General features: G+C 38.0%; 1 protein-coding gene across 2 annotated transcripts in view; it reads right to left on the reverse strand.

Moving 5' to 3' along the window:
- Positions 1-24,351, reverse strand: part of slc2a9l2 (solute carrier family 2 member 9, like 2) — a 123,609-nt gene that overhangs the window by 38,516 nt on the left and 60,742 nt on the right. For both annotated transcript variants that reach the window (XM_053514772.1, XM_053514771.1), the window contains exons 7-9: positions 23,071-23,203; positions 14,729-14,916; positions 8,327-8,437 (exon numbers count right to left, since the gene is read on the reverse strand). In XM_053514772.1, the coding sequence (XP_053370747.1) occupies positions 8,327-8,437; positions 14,729-14,916; positions 23,071-23,203 (432 nt within the window). The remainder of the gene's footprint in view (positions 1-8,326; positions 8,438-14,728; positions 14,917-23,070; positions 23,204-24,351) is intronic.

Here is a 24,351-nt window from a genome sequence, read left to right on the forward strand (position 1 = left end):
AAGCACTGGGAAAAAATACAAACTCCATGCACACAGAAACGGGAATTGAGCCTGGCCAGGAATCGAACCCGGACCCTGGAGGTGCAAGGCAACAGTGCTAACCACTACACCACCGTGCCACCTGGATAAATATTACCACTTCTTAAAATGCACTTGTATGGACCAACTAAAACTGGATGCTTAATGACCAGCATGTTACTGACAGCCACATCTGGGAGGTTTTTCCAGGTTGTTAATCCCCTGGAGTTCAAATCTGATCTCGCTAGGGTCCAAAAAACAAATCTGGACCAACCAATAGGAAACTAGACTAGCTGGGTGCAACTGGTAGGACCAAATGTAACATCACAGGTCATAATGGAATTCATTCAATAAAAATGGATTGCATTTTAATTTTTGCTTTAAAGGACAACAAAAATAACCACATCAAAGTAGTAAAGCTAAAAAAGAAAGACTTGTGCAGTTGACTGCAGAAGCTTTAAACTACGTACTGTGGTCATGCTATTTATGGTAGATAAGCTAGAACATTTTTGCTTACATTGTATGTTTAATTAAATCTGATTGGTAATAGAAGGTCTGTACAGTAGCTATCCACTTTGCAGCTGTATTGACCCAGCCATGTGCCGCCAGTAATTTACAACAGAATTTGACAAACATAGAGCAATGAAAGTGTTGCAAGCAGATACTGTACCACAGCCAGAATAAAGACCGGGTTCATTTAATTGAATGTCATTTTAATAAATAACTTGGGTGGCTCAAAGGGAAAAAAAGATATTAAATATAGCTAGCTGACAAGTCAAAGGTTGATAACAGTGTACTGAAGAAAATAAATAATGAGCAAACTTCAAAGTTCAAATACAGAAGATAAAGACCACCATAAAAAAAAGAGTTGTTTTTCTTTTTCTCAGAATTTAGACTTTGACTTTGAGTGTCAAAAATTATCCGCACTCTGGCTGTAAAATTCATTTTAATTCACTTTTAGAAAAGACAAATACATTATTTTCAGACACAATCGCTTTTCAATACACTTTGTTCGTCTGTCAACAACCTTTGATATTCCCTCATTAAAAAACGTTTCAGGCTGAGTTGTGAATCTCGATGTTCCAATACTGATCTTTGAGAATCCCAGAAAACTGTAAGCATTGATGAACTTTCCAGCTGATTCTTGACTTTTGAACTTTTTCTCGGTTGGCGATTGAGGATGTTGCCTCAGAGTCGTAGTGATGATTCCATGTCTCATCTCCAGTCATGTTTCACTTTAACAAACTTTCATCCTGTTCAACTTTAGTCCTGTTCTTGGGCTATTTTGCTCTCAAGTATCAACTTCAGCAAATGAAATGTGGGATTAATGGGATTTATTTCAGGTCGATGAACATTCCACTTCTTTGCCAAACAAAAACAAAAAAAAGTTCCCCCCGACAGATTCGGGCCATTTTCCATCTGCTCTATTTAATAATAAAGCCCTACATGCTTCAGAATACATCCTGCTGCTTTAGTCAGCTGCTAAAGCAATAAGAAATAAAAGGTAATCTTTTTCACTGGCAGCCACAAATGCACACAAAAGTCATGAGCAGTTTCTTCTCTTCTCATATATTCATTCTCATACAAGCTGATCTCTGCCTGTAGGATGTAACCTGTACAGTTTTTTACCCCAACTTCTCTCATCATGTTTACTAGTGTATTGCATCTTGTAGTAAACCCTCTAAACATAGAGTCTTATTTTTATTGTTGCCACTGACACATCAATGCCAACCTCCTGGAGTGAGTTCCTGATCTTGACAACTGTTTGTGAAGCGTGCTTCTTTACCAGGGAAGGAATTCTAAAGCCTTTTGGTATTCTCAGCTCATCAGTGCATTCTTCCTGTCTTTCCACAAATATAATAAATGATTCGGCCAGACCTAATGCTTTTAACGTTTCTTTGTTTTTGTTTTATGTGGCAGCTTCTTTGACTTTCCAGTGACAGCAACAGATCCCAAATGCACTTGAAATCAGGTTTGAACCTTTGATTTGCTTTATCTTTTTGTTCTTTAAAGATTTTTATTTTGGCGCCAAAGTGACGTAGTGGGTAACACTGTGGACTTCAGGGTTGATGGCTTGTTACCCGCCTCGGGTCTGTGTGTGTGTGGAGTTTATACAGTATGTTCTCCCCATGCTTGGTGAGTTTCCTCTTACGGTCCGAAGACATGCAGCTTAGATTGGCAATTTGTGTGTGTCTGTAGGCCATGCAATGGATTGGCACCATCCGGGTCGCCTGGGATAGGCTCCAGGCCCCCGTGTCCCTGTACAGGACATTTACTCTGTTACATTTACTCAAGTACACTCTACTATGAGTAGTTTTACTGCACCATACATTTTACTTGAGTAGATTTGTGAAGAAGAAACACTACTCTTCCTCTGCTACATTCGACTACACTGGATCATTTTTTTTTTTTACACATTTGATATTCTTTGTTTTTACCAGTGAAATGCAGCCAGTGGATCTACCACGTTTTTTTTTTTTTACCAATCAGATATAGATATATACATGTTACCTACAGTAGGTGTTTGTTTCAAAAGATCTATGTTGTGAAATTAGTGAGATTAGGAAATTTGTGTTTCTTATTGCTTAATTTGCTATTTTGTAAAGACATTAATTTTATTTATTTATTTTATTACATTTATTTCATTGGAAATGTCAGAATTTGTACATTATCTCATCATTTTGTCTGGCTGCTTACATAATTTCTATGTAAAAAAAAATTGGACATACTTTTTTACTCTTACTTGAGTAATATTCTCGATTACTACTTTTTACTTCTATTTAAGTAATATTATTTTGAAGTACAGCCACTCATACTTGACAAAAATCTTTGGCTACTCTACCCACCAGTGGCGGTATAGAAGATGAATGAATAAATGAATGTATGAATATTATTATTTTACCTCATATACTGTACACAATAACTTTATCAATGTCTAAATATTATGTGTCTGGCTTATATATCCTCAAAAATACGCAACTTCAGCAAAAACCTTAAAACAGGCTTTCATCAAATGTTTATTAACATCTTCCCTTATGGTCTTTTACATTTCAAAGTAAGCGTTTACGGCGGAATTTGCTTATGGCTGTAGGAGTGTGTCTCCGCAAAACTACCTAGATCATTTGATTGACAGCTGTCAGTGCTGCAGCTAAAAATAAAGGATTATTCAGATATTATTCAGGTTTATTACTAGCAAAATCAATATACTGTAGGGTTATAACAACAGATTGATATGGATGGTATACGAGGCTTTTTCTTTTTGTAATAGTTATACTGTAAGTCTGACTTTGTGGTGTCACTGGAAATCATCTTATCTCACACCGCAAATCATTTGAAGGCCATACCTTATACATGTATTTTTACTTGCAACGCCTAGTACCATGGCTGTCTCCATAAATGTGACATTTGACCACTTACCTGATTAATGTGTCACGCATTTATTTTGCAATGTTCAATCAATCTGGATTAATAATTACATTGTTAGCGAACAAACCTTTTTTAGTAAGTAACAGACCATTCGATAACAACACTTTTCTAATTTGCTCAACTGTTTACCGGTAAACGTCTGTTAAAAATCGATAATTACAATCATCCAGAATCCTTTTGGTCTTAGAGTAAACTAGCTGAGCGTTGGTTCGGCATTTTCCCCCGACACTTTTAAAGCAGCAAATCGATTTCTCATCCATCTTCTCCTGCAATGTCTCATAGGAGCCGACCATCCCTCCATCCCTCACTCTCAGTGGTGTCGTCACATCCTTTAACTTCTCATTTGCAGTTGTTGACTTGTCAATGCCACTTAGCTTGCCACAATCCCAGATGTGTGTGATGTACACCATAACCATTGAATCTGATCTTGTTTTCTCCTTAAAAAAGATTGTTCAGGGTTTTTTTTTAAGTCTGCCTTGAATCAAAATGGAAGAGCATGTAAGTACATTACCATAGGTCTTGATGGTTTGAGCTTGTTCGTGCTCTGCACAATGAACGTGAAGTTTGTCACAAGGTATGCTATTACAAAGTAAGTAAATAGGGGCAACTTCACAATCCTCCTTTCATGCAAAAATGCATTCCAAAGTTCAGCTGAGATTCATATGGTTCTTCTACAGTCTCACTGATCTAAACTAAGTTGGTATCTTTTGAAGTTACAGCAGATTTTGTACAAATTTAACACTTTTCTTTTACAGTTAGACATATGGCTTGTTCTAGGGAAAGAAAACAGGTAAATTTGCATTGAAAATATACTGTAACATAACTTATAAATAAAAGATACCTACCCAAATGAACTACAGAGGCTATATATAAGTCTCAGCTGAACTTATGAATGTATTCTTGCATGGAACGGGTGTTCTGGAATTTGGCCCCAATTACTTACACTGTATTTGCGTTCTGGGTGACAAACTTGAACCTAGGAAAATATATCATGAGAAAAACGTATTGTAAGGTACTAACATTCTCCTTAATTTTAATTTCAGACAGGCTTGAAAAATAAACAAAAACAAACAAACAAAAAACACCCTAATCTGGCCCCAATTACTGACATTGTATTTGCGTTCCAGGTTTGCCGGACAATAAAATTTATAAGGACCATGACCTATTATAATGTACTTGCATGCACCTTAATTTTGGTTTAAAACATATATTGAAAAACCCCAAACTTATTTCTACAAGCCAAACTGAACTAACAACTGTATAAAACATGATTACAGAACAGAGCTCTGGGAACTTTTGAGCTGTAACTGTCTCTGTTGGACAGCTAATGAATTTATCACTTGTCCACACATGCACATACACAGACAGGTGACAAATGAAAGCAAACTGAAAAACTTTCTTCGTTATGTTGTAGCCTGGCATGGCTTGGCTCCACTTGTCCTGCAGATCAATACGTTTACAGATTCTTCTTTAGTTTTTAAACATCTAAAAAACTAAATTTCCAAACTTAAAACATGGATTTTTTGCCGGGTAGGAAAGAGTGCTCATGGCACCAGCCCAGTTGCTGAGACGTGCAGAATTTTGTAGAAGTGCATTAAAGTTGTTCTGGCAGCTTGTATATATTTAAGAATATAGCATAGATATTCCAGTGACATGCACCATGCAAGTAACACTTTATGAATGAAGTATGAGTGTGTGAGTGTGTGTGTGTGTGTGTGTGTGTGTGTGTGTGTGTATATGTGTTGCACACTGTTCCTTTCAGTGATCCCTTCACGCTCTATTGGTCTTTGCTGTCATCCTTTCAGAAGCAGTACACACACACACACACACACACACACACACACACACTTGTGTGTTTCTATGTACGATTTTTGCATTGTTGCTTTTCACACACTCTCAGCAGGCTGACTAACCCATTGGACATCCTTATCTAGCCCACACTCAGCGAGCATGTGTCTGTCTGTGTGTGAATGGGTGCGTCTCCATCCGTGTGATTTTTTTGTTGTCGCTTGGAGTGTTGCTAATTACTTTTGGGACGTAGCGTTGTTGTTGTTTTTTTTTGTTTGGCCAAAAGCGTTTTCTGAGCTTTTTATGTACACTCCAGGGAAATCAGACAGGAGAAGCTACAAACGAGCCACAAAGCATCATGGGATGGGAGTGTAATTAAAAAAAAAAATAAAAAAATAAATAAAAAAGTTTAATGTCGAGAAACAAACAATCAAACAAATAAAAGAACATTAAAATTAGATTCCCTTGATTGATTTCCGGTCTTATTGTAGCTAAAGGCAGTAGAAATCATAATGTGTGAGTGATAAATCATTAGCATGTTAGAATTCAAGAACATTGTAATAGTGTGTAGTGTAATGTGGAGCGCGCTTGCAGCGATGTGGAGTGCGCTAGCAGGGATGTGGAGTGCGCTAGCAGGGATGTCGGGTGCGCTAGCAGGGATGTCGGGTGCGCTAGCAGGGATGTGGAATGTGTTAGAAGGAATGTGGAATGCGCTAGCAGGAATGTGGAGTACGCTATTAGGGATGTGCTAGCAGGGATGTGCTAGCAGGGATGGGCTAGCAGGGATATAGAGCCAATAGCAGGGATGTGGAATGCGCTAGCAGGTATGTGAAACGCACTAGCAGAGATGTGGAACGCGCTAGCAGGGATGTGGAACGCGTTAGCAGGGATGTGGAATGCGCTAGCAGGGATGTGGAACGCGCTAGCAGGGATGTGGAACGCGCTAGCAGGGATGTGGAACGCGCTAGCAGGGATGTGGAACGCGCTAGCAGGGATGTGGCATAGCAGGCAAACTGACTGAATACAATAATTCAGACCTCTGACGGAGGAGCTTTAAAGAGCCTGACTGCACCTCCTTTGGTTTTTTGGTAAATACCAACATTGATTGTTGGTCTGTCTGTGGTTTTGAGTATGTCTGTCTCTCTGTCTGTCTGTTGATCCCTGTATCTGTCTGTCTGTCGAGCTGCATGTCTCTAAAAACAATGTATATAGAGGCAGAAAGTGTGTTAGTATCTGTACTGTATGTATGTATGTATGTGTCTGTCACCACGGGCTCCAAAAGTGAGTCAATCCCCCTAAATCCCTTACTCACTCACTGACTTACTGACTCACTCATTCATCGTCTGTACCTCTTTATCCTGTATTTAGGATATACCTCATGCAGGGATGTGGAATGCGCTAGCAGGGATGTTTTAGTTAAACAGAGCTAAAAATTGTATAAAACAGGATGCCAAAACAGAGCTCTTTAAGCTCTTACTTTAAGCTCTTACTTGGTCTGTTGGACAGCTAACGGATTTATTACCTGTCCACACATGCACATACACAGACAGGTGACAAATGAAAGCATTGTCTGAAGCCTATCCCAGGGGACTTAGGGAACGAGGCAGGGTACACTCTGGACAGGGTGCCAATCCATTGCAGAGCACAAAACTACGCTTACACACATACATGCTCATTCACACACTATGGGCAACTTGGGATTGCCAATTAGTCTAATCTGCATGTCTTTGACCTGTGAGAGAAAACCGGAATACCCAGAGGTAACCCACCAAGCACAGGGAGAAGATGCAAACTCCATACACACAGACACGAGGCAAAAATCGAACCCGGAACCTGAAGGTGCTAACCACAATGCCACCATGACACCTTCAGCAGAGATCCACATGTTAAAATGTCTAACTATACAACAGAATTGACAATGTTTGCAGCCTAGTACAAATAAAAAAAAAAGCAGATTTGGTCTGTACGGCAAACATTTTCATGTGGCTTATCAGTTAAAATTATACTGTATAAAGCCATAAGATTATGCATAAATAGAGGAGTGGCTGATATGCATCACTTAAGGAAATGTAGGAATTAACATGGATGATGTGTAAAGATAACAAGATAAGAAAAATGATAAGATAGATGATAAGTTCGATCAAATGCAAAGTAACATCAGCATATAAATTAACGTTAGCCACCCTAGCATTTTAGCTAAGCTAGCTAGCTTGTGGTAACTTAGATTTAGGCATTTGACAGACACTCTTATCCACAGCAACTTACATTTTTATCTCATTATACATCTGAGCAGTTGAGTGTTAAGGCCTTGCTCAAGGGCTCAACAGGGAGAACTTGGAGATGGTGAGATTTAAACCTGGGACCTTCCGAACCACAATCCAATGCCTTAATCGCTGAGCTTCCAGTGACCCACTTACGGTAAGTAAATAGGTGTGTTTCAACCAAAAGCTAGGCTCTGCTCACTCCATCCATTTGACCATTTGTGAATTATCCAAGGATTTAGGCGAAATTAGCTCCTGCCAAAATGGCGACGACCAGAGTTCCCATAGGTGAGCTTTAAAACTGCTTTATGGTGACGTCACGGAGGATATGTCAATTTCTAATTAAGTATACAGTCTGTCTATGTGTAAATCCATATAAAATCACTGTATAAAATTCACAGCATATAATGCTGAATGAATTGTAAACACCGTCTGCAAGCACAGCCCACTTGTCGGTATGTGTGTGTGTGTGTGTGTGTGTGTGTGTGTTATATAATGCATAAATTTGAGAAGAGTGATGAGGGATTTAGGAAGCTAAATGAGTCCGGGCAGCTCATTTCTCCAACAGCGAGCAGCTTAATCTACATCTTTAAACAGAAAATGAGAAACCCACACTAAAATTCACTTTAATATGGCACACTGGCATTTTCCTTAGCAGTGTATAGACTGTATATACTATATATATTTATAGTGTGTGTGTGCGTGTGATTTATGTGTCCTGTTTCTTCGTTTCATGAACGAGCATCAAATCTACTACGGCTCATAGAATCCAGTGGGCCCTCGCCAACTGACAGCGTGATAGACAGACAGGTATAGAGATACATTACTCTCACCGATATGATGGCTGACAGAGTCTCGATAAATCCTGTGCTGAGGGTCACGTAAGGAATTGTGCTCTTGTCAAATCCTGCGCCTTCAAATATCCCGTTAGTGTAATACCAGATCTGTAAAATAAGAAACACACAGTATATGGTTGGCATGCAATTCATTCATACTACATAACAACCTTAGTGCACATTAAACACATTCCACACACTTTAACTAATAAGGGGAAACTGTAGCAGTGAGTGAGATGTTACACTGATGATTCATAAATGCAGAATAAATCTCCGAACACCCAAACACTGTACGGATTCTTTACTGCAAAGTAAAAGTTAAAAAAAAACTAAATTTATTTCTAGCTATAAAACGCCTGAGCTTCAGAATTATTTGGTGTCAGCTTCTTACACTATATTGTTGTGCAGCACTTGTTATGAATCAATATGGATTGATTTAGACGAATAATCAGATTTCCTCTGTATCATCAAAACTCCATGATCCCAGCACCATCAGTGGGTTTGGCAAATTGGCAGTGTCTAGACGAATATACCCCCCCAAAAAAAAGGGAATCAAGAGTTTAAAAAAGTGTAAAACAGACTTTTGCAGAGGTGCTAATGCTTATAGTTTCATAATCTTTACCAACATTATACTTAGCCTTGCTAATGTTCCTATATCTTCTTTATTAAACTATTGACATACTGTACAGAACTGTATTACTATGGTAACAAACTCTCGTATCCTCTCTTCACTTATCCGCAGGCAGAAGACAGGCAGAAAGAGCAACTTCTCCCAGCCATCCAAACCTGTTTGGTGACAAAAAAATGCCTTTTCCAGCATGATGGAGCACCTTGCCATAGGGCAACTAAGAACCTCGGGCGAACAAAACATTGAAAGTTTGGGTTCATTGCCAGGAAACTCCACAGACCTTAATCCCATTGTAAACTATTGGTCAATCCTTGTGGACAAACAAAAACCCACCAATTCTGACAAACTCCAAGCATTGCAGAAGTATGCAAGAATGGTCTACCATCAGTCAGGATGCCACTGCCTAATGTATTGTATAAATCTAATGTAATTGTACCCAGGGGGTACCACCAAGCTCGGGGAGAACATGCAAACTCCATGCACAAAGAGCCGAGGTGGGAACTGAACCCGGACCCTGGAAATGCAAGGTTGCTAACCAGTATGCAACCATGAAACTTATATAGCTTTGGGACATGATGCTCTTTACTTGAGACTTGACTTGGACTCCATATTTACAACATGAGTCCGGATTTGCCGTTCTGCACTCGACTTGTGACTTGCTGATCTTCACTTGAGCTCTGACTCAGGAATTCCGGCTTCTTACTTGAGACTAAACTTGTGGCTGCTGCTGAAAAACACTGAAGCAGCTGACTTATATATTTGTGTCATTGTCAGAACTTTTGGCTACGGCTATACAGTATGTGTGCTTTATCTGACCTTAGAGAGATGGACAGAGCAAAATCTTTAAGTCCAAAAGGGTAAAGATTACCATACAGTATAAAATTTACTACCACGTGCAGCATCTGATATGAACTGAACTATAACCCGGATATGCACTTGTGTAGTTGTGTCCTGTAACATAGCCACCTCTGCTGCTTATATAGATTTAAATAATGAACATTTACATAATAGTGAAGATACTACTACATTTTGCCAACAACCTATAGTAAAGGAATATGGCAGAAGAACTTGGAGCAAGTCTTATCTCTTGATCCTGAACTGGAATATTGCTGTTCAGTGAATGTTTAGATGTTCATGTTGGAGAAAACATGGTTAAAAACAGGGTTGATTACATGCCTGGTCTTGACTTACACTTGCCTTATGCTGGAAAGACACCAGAAACTGCTCTCTGTTATTTAATTAGGCTTTAATAAACCTTGGGATTTTAAATCACACAGTTCGGGGGGTGGAGGCAGTATAATGAGAATTCTGATGACTGCTATTCAAAAAGCTTACAAAATAATGGCTCCAAAGTGATTCGCCGGCAACAACCCAGTGGTTAGTTATTCTAATGGAAATTCAGCAAATGGAATTTTAAAACAACTTTCATCCATGCGTTTCATGTTATTGGTGTTAGCTTTTTATTTAAGTGTAAATGATATAATGCTGGGCTATATGATAACCCCTCCCTGTATGATACAGTAATAGGTTACTCGTAAATTCTGTATTTTTATCTACTAGAGTTAAACCAGCACTTTTTTATTGTGCAGAGTACCAGAACACAGAACTCCCTTTATTATACCTGCTACTCTAATGCATTTATCCTATTATTCCACTAGTGCTTGCTACAGTACATGTCTGAAACGCTGGCCTCCCAGGAACTCCTTTAATAGCCCAAACATGTGAGAAATTGGCCTGGAGTGAGGTCAGTTTGTAACTCCGACTCATATTTCTGTAATGTGCAAGTGGTGTTGGTAATTGATTGTGTGTACAGTTCCCAGACAGATGTTTTACTGCAGCTAAGAGTCCCATCACCGCACTGTGCTTAAAGTCTTCACAAGAAATTTCATCAGACATCCTGGTGTAGGAAAAATAGATTAATAATTGTCTATGGATACTTATATATATATATATATATATATATATATATATATGGGTCATTCTAGAATTGCGGGTACATTTCAAATAGAAAAAGAAGACAAAAAATTGTATTTTCTTTTTATGTTAAACTTTATTTTCATAGAACACACTTCAACTTTAATATTTTCAATATTTGCTGATCTTAAACTTGTAAGATTTTTAGAAATTATTCTGAAAATCAAAGTACGAACAGAAAAATCTGTCAACTACTAACAGAGTTGACAATAACAGAGTTGACATTTTCCACCATTTTGTGCTTTGTGCTTACCACATGGCATGTATAAAACAGAAATTTATGTATTTTCATCATATTATTGTTTTTAAAAAAGTGAATGAGAGATTCACTGAAATATCACAATAACGGATTTGACAAATAATTAATCTCCTATTGGTGTATCCCACACATTTTGTACAAATTAATGAGAGAGGAATAATGACATACCTCAGTGCCTTCCAGATTTTCCCGCCAAAGAAAGTGACATCACTTGGAGCAAGTCACATACTTTTTTTTATCAGTGCTTTAAAGATTGTTGTGCCTTTTTCATAACAGAGTTACCAGAGTTGACCAGAAAGTAGCGACAGACACAAAATGTATTTTTTAATTACTAAAATTACAAATAATACAGAAAATAGATGTTTTATGCAACTGTTTACATAAATTAGTAGAGTAAACACAAAAAAGATTAAAATTAGACGTAAATATTTTATGATAATTGAAGCTGAATGTATGATTCAGGAGGCATAGACAGTCAAAAATAGGTATAGAGGGAGTCTTTAATTTTAAATTTTCATGACAAAATGTTCCTAAATACACATATAAACATTATTTTTAGTGATAGCTTGATATAATTTGTGTAATTTTTCAAAACTCTTTCAATAAATTTTTTGTTTTTGAAAAATAATAAAAGGTTTATCTCGGAGACGCAAAATGTACCCGCAATTCTAGAATGACCCATATATATAGCCTATATATATATATATATATATAATGTGCTTTAAATAAAATCTAATGAATAGATGAACATTATGCAAATTCATATATTTTTAGAATGATCAATACTTTCTGGGAATAATATTATAATCAAAGCTGGATTTTCCTAAAATAAAATAAAGTCATGAATTTATGTCACTTATGTATGACTACTCAGGTTATGAACTCCTTATACAACAGCACTGGTGCGCTTTTGATCGACAGTTCAGAAATTGTTCACTCATTCATTTTATTATTATGATTGTATATTTGCCACAGTTTTATGTAGGATGTTGATTAGAGATGTATGGAAGGCGAGTGTCAGTTAGTATCAGTGCAACAGTCAGAGGCAAATGTGTAAGATGGCTTTCTGAATCTGCACTAGGCATTTAATAACAGTACTGTAGATTGTAGATTAATCTAATGAAAAATGGATCCAAAATACCTAAAAATACTATTTTGAGAATGGGTTAAAGTGGTTGTTTATGTGAAAATCTTTGCAGCAGCCTCATTTCCCCTCTTGTCTGCATCACTAATCAATATCACCTGATCATCTGTCATCATCTACACCTGTTTCTCACGAGTTCATGTCTTAAGTTAGATGTTTTTTATGCTTGAATGAGTTATAGGCTGCAGTGTGGCTTAACAAACACAAACAGTTCTTTAAAAACTGCTGAAAATCAGAGCCAAAAAGTCCTCCAGGAAGACTGGGGAACTATTTTTCAAGACATTACATACATTAATAATACAAGAACGTCTGGCTCTTTAGAAGCAATATATGAAGAAATGAGGAGTTGCTCAAGTCTTTTGCACAAAACTGTAGGTAAGGGAAAGTATATTTAAACAAAATCAAACCATTCAATGTAAAATATAAAAAAAGAAGAAACCTTAATAATCATGAAATCTAAATGGCAAATCACTCTGGTGGGAAAGAATTGAAACATTTTGTGGTGCAAAATAATTGCCTGTCACTTTTGGCTGGTGCAGTTACCATAACTAGCTTTAAATGGGTTTAAATTGACCACCGCGGTTGGGTTCTGAATATGCTAATATGCATCACATTATGAACATAATATAGACAATCTTTGTTTCCTAAGACTCATTTGCCTATCTCTAGCGTAATGCAAATGCCAAGGTTCCACATCTGTATGCAAATCTGCAATATCAGGTGTTACTTCACATCTCTCTCTCTCTCTCTCTCTCTCTCTCTAGTCCTCCTCTCTGTTCTACGTGTACGTGCACACTTATAAACAACACATTACAAAGAGACATACGCAGAAACACAGGAAGAGATATAAAAATAAAGCACCAAATGCATATCCTTCAGGAAGCGTGGTGCCAAATGTGACTCGATGGGGTCACACGGTGTGCCTGCAGTGCACTTTAAATTAATTCACTAAGGCTCATTATGCAAACGGTCAACCGCAGCGATGTCAAAAAGCTCAGGAGTTCAGGCAAAATGCAAGTGCAGTAATGAAGATAATGCCCTAATAATTGAATTTCTTGCTTAAAGAAAGGACTTTTGCGGCAGAACACGTGAGTGTCGAGGGCTTTGATGAATATGCTACTCTGTACAGAACTTCATAAGCTTCTTTGACATTTTTCTGAATGTCTTTCCGGTGGACGGGTTAGGTCCATTTTCCGGATCAGTTTGACAAATGCAGTGTTTAATACGAGCAGTATTACAACAGATTGTGCTTCTTTTTTTATTATGTTATATTATCTTATACGTCATAAAATGGTATTATTACCCATTTTGTCATAAATAAAATGATTTGAGAATCCATAAAAACGTGATGAGCACTCCAATCTCAGCCTGAAATAATTTTTTTAAAAAGTCATTTACCTGCCGACTCTACGACTATTTTTATTGATGACAAAATCAAATCGCTGCCTCTAATTTCCCGAATTTCAGAACAGAATGTGTAATCAGCCACACTGCCTGTTTTTGTGCTGACACGTGCGCAGTCCTCCCTCTACTGTAATTATTATGTTAAAGTAAGGAAGAAGCGCACTTTGCTTGTTGGTGCTTAAATTATGCATTTAGACTCATTTTCTTTCTCTCTCTTTTTTTTTTTTTTGCAAATAACCCACATGCAGCCTCATTATACCTTGAACAGTTTAGTACATATGGCCCAGAGAGACAGACAGAAATAGAGAGCGAGAGAGAGAGAGAGAGAAGGAGAAAGTCAGACATAGAAAGAAAGAGAGAGAAATGCAGTCACAGTTCACGAAGAAGGAAATGTGTGTAATTACACCACTTCACATTTGTAGCTCTGCTAATTTTTCTAGACAGCTCGATATATTGTGTGTGTGTGTGTGTGTGTGTGTGTGTGTGTATTAGCGTGGCGTTCAGTACTTGTTATGAGTAGTCTTATAGTGTGTGTAGTGTGGGGTAACATGTGTGGGTGAAAGTGCAATAGTGTATTATTATTATATATATATATACTTATATATACTAATAATATATATTATTATTATAGAATCACAATGGAGTTTTCATTTTCTGCAGTGGAAAAGTACTCAAACTAGTTACTTTTATCAGAAAGTAACACTGTAATGTAACGTCCAACAACACTGGTTGTATGATATTGTGATAGTGTGTGTGTAATAGTGTGTGATCATGTAGTTTTACTGTATGATAGTATTTTAATATGTGTGTAATAGTGTGGTATTATGCCGGTGTAATTATGTGATAGTATGATAGTGTGGTAGGATGAGTGTAATAGTGTGGTTTAATTCCAGTGTGGCCATGGTGTAGTATGATAGTGTGTGAGTTCGAGTGTAATAGTGTAGTAGTGTGGTAGTAGGAGAATGAGGTATTGTGACAGCTTGTACTCACGACATTGAGGCCACACAGCTGGTAGCTGCTCATGATGGTGATGACAGTGATGAGCTGCCAGCGGATGGAAGGATTACGGAACAGACGGAAGAAAGACGCAGACTGCTGAGTGTTCTGCACTCTAATCTCTCCATACACCTCCTCTAATTCTGCACTCACATCCTTCTTTCCCAAAAATGCTTGGAATGCTGGAGACACAAAGCAACAAAGAGAGAGAGCGAGAGAGAAAGAGAGAGAGAGAGAGAGAGAAAGAGAAAACATCAGAGAGAAAAAATGCCAAGTATAAGAAACACTGGATTCACCGACATCTTATTTTATTCTCCCTATGTTCGATTTATATTCATATGAGCTCTTCGGCCTGTAGCATGCAGGCAGTTTTGCCAATTAAATTTCTTTTTAATTTATTTATTCATTTAACCTCCAGGGTCCTTTGACGCTGTTTGCCGGATTGCATGTGTGTCGCATGTGGTTCAAATGAATGAATTAATTTGATCTAGTAGTAAGTTTTTGCTTTTTATATGTTATTAAAAAAAAGTTAAAATTTCAACAGCCAACATGTGAAGTTTCTGGTTTGTCCTTTTTACTGAACAGCTGTGAAACAAAATGCCTGCTTACCTGCAGAAGAAAAAAACAAATACAGCCATATGTTATTCTTGAGGATTGGAGTTTTAGTGTACCTTGTTGTACACACTACGAAAAGGTTTTCAGTATCAGCATGTGTGAACTAAACACATGATGAAGGAGGTGTAATTAAATTGAGGACCAAAAACTTATTTTTCCATAACGGTATTATTATTTAAATTTTTTTAACAAGCTATAGGTTGTATGCCTCCCCATGCCTACAGTAGCAACGAAATCACACAGCTACAAGCCCAACCTAAATACTGTTCACACAGTGTATAAGAAGCAACTGATTTCAGTAAGTTGTAATACAGTGTTTATATGTCTGTGTGCTACCAGGGAGCCAGCAGTTTTACCAGTCTTGAACACTTGTTAGAATGAAACCTTAACTGCTGTGTGTGACGCACACTACACACTACACCGCTTCAGGTTCAATCGGCTTTGTTGGAGCCAGAAGAGTAAGAATAAGCCAATCCTGTGTTGAAGTGGATTTTTAACCACCACTTTCAGCACCATGGACAGTGATATAAGGGGTTGGCTCTTATGTACAAGTGTAGAAAAAAAAAAATAAGTGAGAATTTATGAGCCTGAGCAGCTACCACAGTAAATTTCCAACCAAACATAAAATGCTGCAGTTATCAAAACACTACTGCAATAAATACCTGCTCTCTCTAACTCCTGCCATGGCCACATTTCCTTTTAATTAGCCTCATTAACCTTGGGGCTGCGTAAACACATCTCTTTGGTTCTGGTTGAGACAATGATCAGTGGGCGTAAATGCAGAGACTCTTTATTGCCTGTCTTGTAAATGATGACTTTACAAAACACAAGGATTTACCCAGGGGAATTTATATACACAGTAAGCAATGAAAGAAAGAAGCTATGGTGAAACAATAAGTAACAGATTTTAATAGTGACCAGGGGCAGAGATGGACCAGGAGGTGAGGCCTGTAGGTGTGGCTCCGGTGATATTAATGTCACTTTGCAAAATTGTGCAGATGTTAATGATCAAAGGTCAAGTACTATTTTTATGAAGTAATTTGAATGTTTCCTGGGCTGGTTACCAGACAATGATATGATAACGCATGGAGTAAATTGTTGCCGTACAGCTAAGAGAGTAGATTAACCTGATAACATTAATTTAGTAGGTGAAGACATTCTTGGGAACTTCTCTTTTTTTTTTAAATTTGTGCAGAAAACGGTGTTACATGTTAAATCATGTTTTGTTTTTAGTTAGATTATGATTTAATTGATGCCTAGATCTCATCCTTGATTTAGTAAATAATCTCATATGGAAATGGACTTGTATCTACTGCTGTAACCTTCCAGACTTAAAGCATTCCACACTGGGGTTTTTCAATAACATAGACTGTAGATCACGAGCACATGCTTTAATCCCAGAATTTTTAGAAGTGTGAATAAAGAAATATTATTCTTCATATGTAAAATGCATCAAAAATGCAGAAGACAATTTAAATGTCATGGATTTTTCCCCCTACCGAGATTACAAGGCCACGGCTTTACGGCATTTTTTTTTCATCATAGCTTTTGGTTGTTTTACAGTTTCCCCTTTTATTAGATTTGTATAAAAGCCCATATGTTTCACTGTGCCTTTGTAACATTCCTACTGTCTGACTTTACCTGGCTTTTGTTTTCATGCTTGTTTTCAGTCTTTTTGATCTCGTCTTGTTACCTGGTGTTTGTATTTTGTCCTTGAATTATTGTTTGTACTTCCCTTGAACTTGTGCCTGTTCCTAGATAAGATTTTAAACAATTTGGAATTGACTGTCTGTTTTTATGAAATATTTAAACTGTTATTGCTTCCATCTCCAGATTTTTAAATGACATTAAAAATGGAACGGAAAAAAGTCTAATGTCAAACACTGACATCTGTGCAATGCAATTCTAGTATGTTATCAATATTTTGTTGCATTTTTAGGCTTAGTTTTAATCAATAAATTAATCACCTACTAGGCCAGCACATTGTAGGACACAGACATGCACACACACTCACACACACACCCACACATGTGCACACACTACAGACAATTTGGGAACAACAATTAACCTAATCTGCATGTCTTTGGACTGTGGGAGGAAACTGGCGTAGCCGGGAAACCCGTCACACACCAACCATGCGAACTCCATGCACACAGACCCAAAGCGGGAATCAAACCCCGACCCTACTGTAGAAGTGCAAGGTGACAGTGCAATGTGTTGCCTCATTTCCAGTTAACAAGAGGCTTACACTACACTTACAGCTTATCATAATGTGGTCATAATTTTTAAAAGCAATTCAGTGAAGTAATTTTATGTGATGCGGCACAGTGGTGTAGTGGTTAGCGCTGTCGCCTTGCAGCTCCAGGGTCCGGGTTCAATTCCCGGCCAGGTTCAATTCCTGTCTCTGTGTGCATGGATTGCCACCCTGTCCAAGGTGTACCCTGCCTTGTGTCCTTAGCCTTCTGGGATAGGCTCCAGGTCCCTGCAACCCTAAATACAGGATAAAGCGGTATAGAAGATGAGTGAGTGAGCAATTCAGTTCTCAGTATACAGTTTAAGATGCATTTAAAAAAATATCTATATATGCAGCCTGGCTGTTTCAGGAAGGGCTAATTGTTGGTGTGTATCAAACAAAGAAAACTAATTTGATTTAAAGATTAGAAGTTACTAAAATTAGGTTAGTTAACCTCTAATGCATCATTAAAACCTAGAACGATAGTGCTGGACGGTAAACTTTGTGAAAATTTCGGCGGGAAAAAAAATATGAATATGAACATGAACATGAACAAAATATGAATATGAACACTTAAATGCTTGGTGAAGTTGCATCAACAGTAGAAATCTAAGGGCATCTGCCAAATGCCTAAATGTATTTTGTGAAAGAGTGGTACTTAAAGCATGAGGAATCATTTTTATACATGGCTTTAATTGTTCATTAATTAATTAATCAAGTCATATTTATTTCATTAGAATTGCTCTTAAATTGATCTCTGTAGTTTGTTTCTTGGAATACACTCCATATATTGTTTTGGTGTTGTTTTCTTTAGCATTCCAACAACAAAAAAAATTATTCACTTTAAACCTTTAAATGTTTCAACTAAGTTTTAGTGCAAAAACAGGCACGGTTTAGTTCTGTAGTGCTGGTCATCACCTCGACACAGAACCTGTTCTCTAGGGACGATTCGTTAAAATAATGATGCAGCCTCAAGTGTGTGCTGTTGCTACAGTACGTGTTATCATGGCAGTCATGTCCTCAAGACGGCCAGACATATTTTCAGTGAACATCATAACAGCAAACAAAAAAAAAAAAGAAGAAGAAGACTGGCAGCGATGCTTAATTAAAGCCATCAGCAGTGGTGTCCTTGACTGGAGCCGGCATATTATATGCATAATGAGGCAATTCTCTGTATTAAAATCGCAGACGAAGATTGAACGTGAGGGTAAGTGTCGGATCCGGCTGTGCGTAATATGTCAGACCAGCAGGTACTTCCATCAATAAGTTGTGTAGAAGTATTGCATTTCAGACATCAAGAAAGTTCTACGGCGGGACGATCATTCGCCAAAGGAAAGATTTGTCGCTTTACGCTTTGCACATTCAAATAAAAAAAAATTTTAATGCTAAAAGGGGGATTTGCTGCAAGGCTTTTAAAGAGAATTCCTCTGCTTTTATCTTTACACCAGGCTCAATATCTGTATAATTTATCATGCTGTTCATCTGACAAAGATTTTTGCCCTCAGCATGAACGGCCAACAGTTCCTTAATTTCAGAGTCTCTCTGGACTTTACTCGGTTCTTCTGTCACACTGCCTTCAGGCTCCTTCTCCTTTTGCCTGCTAATCTTTTTAATCATTTGACTCTTTCTTACTTTTCTTTTAAAGCCTAAGAAGATTAAATGACTACAGTCTTGTAAAATGATATGAACATGAAAAAAACAAGCTGGTTAGACAAAGACACAGCTTCGTTTACTCAAGATGTGAGTCACTACATCTGTCCAAGTTCTGGGATTTGAAACAATCCACTGTACTGTAGGTTCTTTTGCCGCTGCCCTGCATTCTTCAATCCTGTCTTCAACTTCAAACAGTTTCCCAACCCCTGCTGTTAACCAGAGGTGCAAGGAAATTGAGTACGTGGACACTTTTTACTTTTACTCTGCTCAAAGGAACAGCAAATATCTCTAATTCTACTAAGACAATTTTTGCATAGTGTTATGTTACCTAACTACATTGCTATGTAGTATTTAAAGCAGGAATTTCGCAACCTGCTGACTTGCCTTCCCTTTAAGACACGCGTAATAACATAACAGGTGAATAAATCTGCATGTTCACAACTGGGAATCAGAGAGAGAGAATGAAAGAAAAAGAGATGGATAAATACTATTTTTACTATGACAAAAGGCTACTTTAAAGAAGTTGAGTGCTTCTGTACTTTTACTCATGTACACAAGTAAATGGAGGACTTCTACTTTTTGTCTTAGGAAATCTTTACTTTTACTTAAGTACAGGATTTGTGTACTCTGCTGATAACGAATATCCAACAACCAGAGGCTATCAAAACAATCTCACCGTGAGCACGATGTTCTCGGGATCATAAGAAATATTGCGTTTCTGCTTAACTGCTTTTCTGGAAATTGATTCTTCAATAAAACCAAGTTTTGTTGAGTGTCCTTGCTTTACGTTTAGCGATGTTACTAGCCTCTTCCATCTGAGTTCTTTATCGCTTATGCTTCTTGCTCCTACAGGGTTCCTCTTGGTTGCTTCGCTGTCTTCTGTGGCACTGCTACGTCCACACAAAAAGGTGAGATGTACAAAAAGAGCTGATGTAAAAATGAAAAGAAATAACTAAAGAACCACGGCATGGAGCGCTCAATGATCTTCAGAGTCCAGTAAAGTCCCTGAACTCATTTATTATCAATCGAATATGATGCACACTACCATCCTGACTCTGGTCAGCCCTAGTATACTATACTTGTCCGGTTTGATGGGGATCTTGTTTTTCATGTGTAATTTACTTAATTTTGTATTTTGTTCCCAGGTTTAAGTATTAAAAATGGATGAAAGGCTGAGCACTGTCTATCAAATTGATTTCACCCTCACCCTTATTCACTTCGGGCCATGAGGACTACGAGGGTTTTTTCCATCCGTCAAATGTATTCCACCTTCATCCTTATTCATCTCAGGTTGTCTTATAAAAAACATTTCCTCCTGACTCTTGACTGCTGAGATCACTGGAGTGGGAAAAGATCATTAAAACAAATGTTAAAACAAATACCTGACAGATTACTCCATGCTCGAAAAACTGAAAAAGGAAATAGAAGCGTAAGAACCTTGACCTGATATCAATCACACACTCCTTTACTAGCTGAGAAAAAAAAATCCTGACAGTGCTATACCGTACCTTTAATAAATTCTCAACCATGTGCTACTGAAGAAGCTGTACAAAGAGTCAAGTCTAAGCCAACAACTCCTGACAAAGACAAGCCTTAAACAAATACGGCTGACTTACTGTAGATTGGACTTCCATGCAAAGGGTCGGACTGGACTTCTGACCCTGTCCCAAATACACATATCTTAGATGGTGATGGCTTTGGCCAATTCTCCACCGCGAGATATTACATATCAGCTCCATACATTTTAGCTCCTAAGCTTCAGAATAGCCTTTTAGATGGTGTTCGGAGCTCAGACACAGTTTATCTGTTTAAAAGTAGACTCAAGACGCATCTTTTTAATCTGGCATACACATAATTCATCCCATAACCTTGTACTCCAGGACATCTACTGCACACTCTCATCTAGTGCTGCTAATATCCTTATATTCTTTCCACCTGTTCTCTACACATCCCGAGGCATCTAGAGATTGTGCCAGCTTCAGTAGACGAGGCCAACCCTGCGAGGATCCTGAGGCATCCAGAGAAGGACCACCTCCAGCTGGATTCTGCTTCATGATGGTTTGGATCTACACATGCTCCTCCTGAGCTCCCAGTAATCCAGACCCCTCTCTGTTCTCTGCACTTACTGACTCATCCCTGTGCTGAACTGGACTTCATAAAAAATTGGACAACTTCTCGCCTCCTAACACACATGGTGTCGTTATATAATCCCTGCTATCCGTTATCACCCAAATGAGGATGGGTTCCCTGTTGAGTCTGGTTCCTCTTAAGGTTTCTTCTTATTGCCATCTCAGGGAGTTTTTCCTTGTCACCATCGTCCTTGGCTTGCTCATCAGGGACAATCTCACGATCTTATTATTATCTAAGTAGGAACCTGGATAACGCTTGGGAAAAAAATAAAATAATAACCTGACTGTCAACTGCATCTCAAACACACATTTCCAAGTCTAACACTTGCACTCTTGAGGATGTTCAGGCAAAGCTTCAACACAAAACCTCCTGTGGGAGCTGGCCTTTCTGCCAAGTCTCAAATGCAGTTCCAAGAACAATGGAGTCTGGCCAAGTCGTGAACACACACTCTGCTGGAAAAAGCACTTTTGCCCATGTCACAAATACATTTCTGACAGAGCTGGGCCTTTATCTAAGTCTTAAATACACACTCCTGAGGAGTTTTTTTTTTTTTTTCGGTCAGGTCTCAAACATGCAGATATTAGGAAGTCGCACTTTTATCCAAACTTTAAAACAAAGTCTTTTGAAGGATTCCTTTAGGTGATGCTTTTCGATTGTTTGACGATGTAAAAAGAGATAAAGACAACGATACCGGGTTTTCGACCTCATTCCGTCATTCGGCTCCGTTCGACAGATGTTCAATCACAGAGTTTAGTAACCACTTGCTTTGACCCAAAGCACTAGGCACAGAAAGAAAGATTTGTAAGAATGCTTGGGGATCTATATGTCAGGGGAAGTAAAAAAAAAAAGCAAAGAAAAAAGGAGTAATTTCAAACAGGAAAGAACGACATGGAATGCTCATCACGAGACCCCGAGTGCCCCTGAGCCTGTTTATACTTTCTGATTTCTGACAAAGAAAGAAAAAGAAACAGGTTTAACTTTAAGTTTATTTAACACGCTATTGTGTAATCAGCTTTAGAGACCTTTAAACTGGAGCACAGCCAAAGCTCTAAGTTTAATCTATGACCTTGACGTGTGTTTGCATGCAAGGTTTAAACAAGAAACCAAGAAAGAAAAGGTGCAGAGCTGCAAATAATAAAACAGATATATGATCTTGTGTAGGAAGAGGAGCAAGATAGAGTACAAAGAAAAAGGGTAGGCAGCTGGAAAGCAAGTAAGCCAGAAAGAAAAAAGAAAAAAAGAAAGAATGAAAACTAAGAGACATAATGCATACACAATGACCATGATCAGAGGTTACTTAAACACTTGGCGAAGTTGCATCAGAAAATATCAACAGTAGAAATCAGAGCTATATTTAATAGTAAAAGCGAGAACTTGAGACAACTGGGACAAAACAGCTTTTTGTGGCCATAAGTGGGACTTTTTAGTTTGTGAGGGAGCATAAAGAACGGACTGATGTGGTCGGATGAGTCCAGAGAGATGGGTGTGCCAGGGTACAAAGGGAAGCGCAAAAAGCGATGCACCCATTATGTATAGTCCCCATTCTTCCCAAAAGTCACAGCCATATTCCAGGACTTAAATTGTAAAAGAGTGGTTCAGGGAACATGAGGAATCATTTTACATATTTAATTAAGACTTAAGTCGATCATATAAAGGAGCAAAAAGGATGATGATGATGATGATGATGATGATGAGGACAATGTACCTTTTTCAGCTCGTGCTTCGTCTCTGCGCTCCATCAACAGGAATCGTGGACTCTCCGGCAAAAACGGCAAAACGCACAACTGCAAGACAGCAGGAACTGCGAGGAAGCCGAACGAGTAGTTCCATCTGTTCTTCTGCGAAACACACAGACCACGTTCATAACAGAACACAACAGAAAAAACAAACCATGAAAGCATCAGATGAAACACACAAGCGCGTTGAGACATACAGTATATATAGAGTATACAGTATTTAGGGTATATTATATATATCAGGGAAAATCTTTACATTTCATGTTGCATGTTTTCCTTCAAATCTTCTTATCATATTTCTTCCTAAGTTCATTCTGACATCGCTTAATGACATGCTCATTACTGTACAGCACCATTCTGCTGAGTGACTGAATGAAGGGGTATGGCGTTAAACAGTGCGATGCCTGTCTGGCGCCTACCTTATCGGTCCGACACAGGGGCATCCTGGAGTGTTTGAGGCTCCAAAGACTGAGGAGCACATTGTACACGGTTTCGTTCAGATTGCTTCATCATAGCGAGAGTTATTACAGAATATTCAGGGCCTCTTATGAGAGAATCATCCTGTATGAGTGTGTGTGTGTGTGTGTTTAGTGTTTATTTAAATAAATAAATAGATGGATAGATAGATAGATAGATAGATAGATAGAGAGATAGATAGATAGATAGATAGATAGATAGATAGATAGATAGATAGATAGAGAGATAGATAGATAGATAGATAGATAGATAGATAGATAGATAGATAGATAGATAGATTTTTCCACATTTTGTTATGTCACAGCCTTATTCTAAATTAAATTAAATTCATTTTTCCCCTCAAAATTTAAGAAACACACAACACCCCATAATGACAACATGAAAAAAGTGTACTTGATTTTTGCAAATTTATAAAAAAAAAAAAAAATTTGAGAAAGCACATGTACATACTGTAAGTATTCACAGCGTTTGCAAAATCCTGATCATCGTTGAGATGTTTCTGCAGCCTAATTGGACTCCACTTGTGGTAAATTCAGTTGATTGGACATGATTTGTAAAGGCACACACCTCTCTATATACAGTAAGGTCCCACAGTTGACAGTTCATGTCAAACCAAGCATGAAGTCAGAGGAATTGTCTGTAGACCTCCGAGACAGGATTGTCTCCAGGCACAAATCTGGGGAAGGTTACAGAAAAATTTCTGCCACTGCACAGTGACCTCCATCGTCCGTAAGTGGAAAAAGTTCGAAACCACCAGGACTCTTCCTAGAGCT

This window comes from Clarias gariepinus, chromosome 16 (assembly GCF_024256425.1).
Source record: "Clarias gariepinus isolate MV-2021 ecotype Netherlands chromosome 16, CGAR_prim_01v2, whole genome shotgun sequence".
In the NCBI taxonomy this organism is placed as follows: domain Eukaryota; kingdom Metazoa; phylum Chordata; class Actinopteri; order Siluriformes; family Clariidae; genus Clarias; species Clarias gariepinus.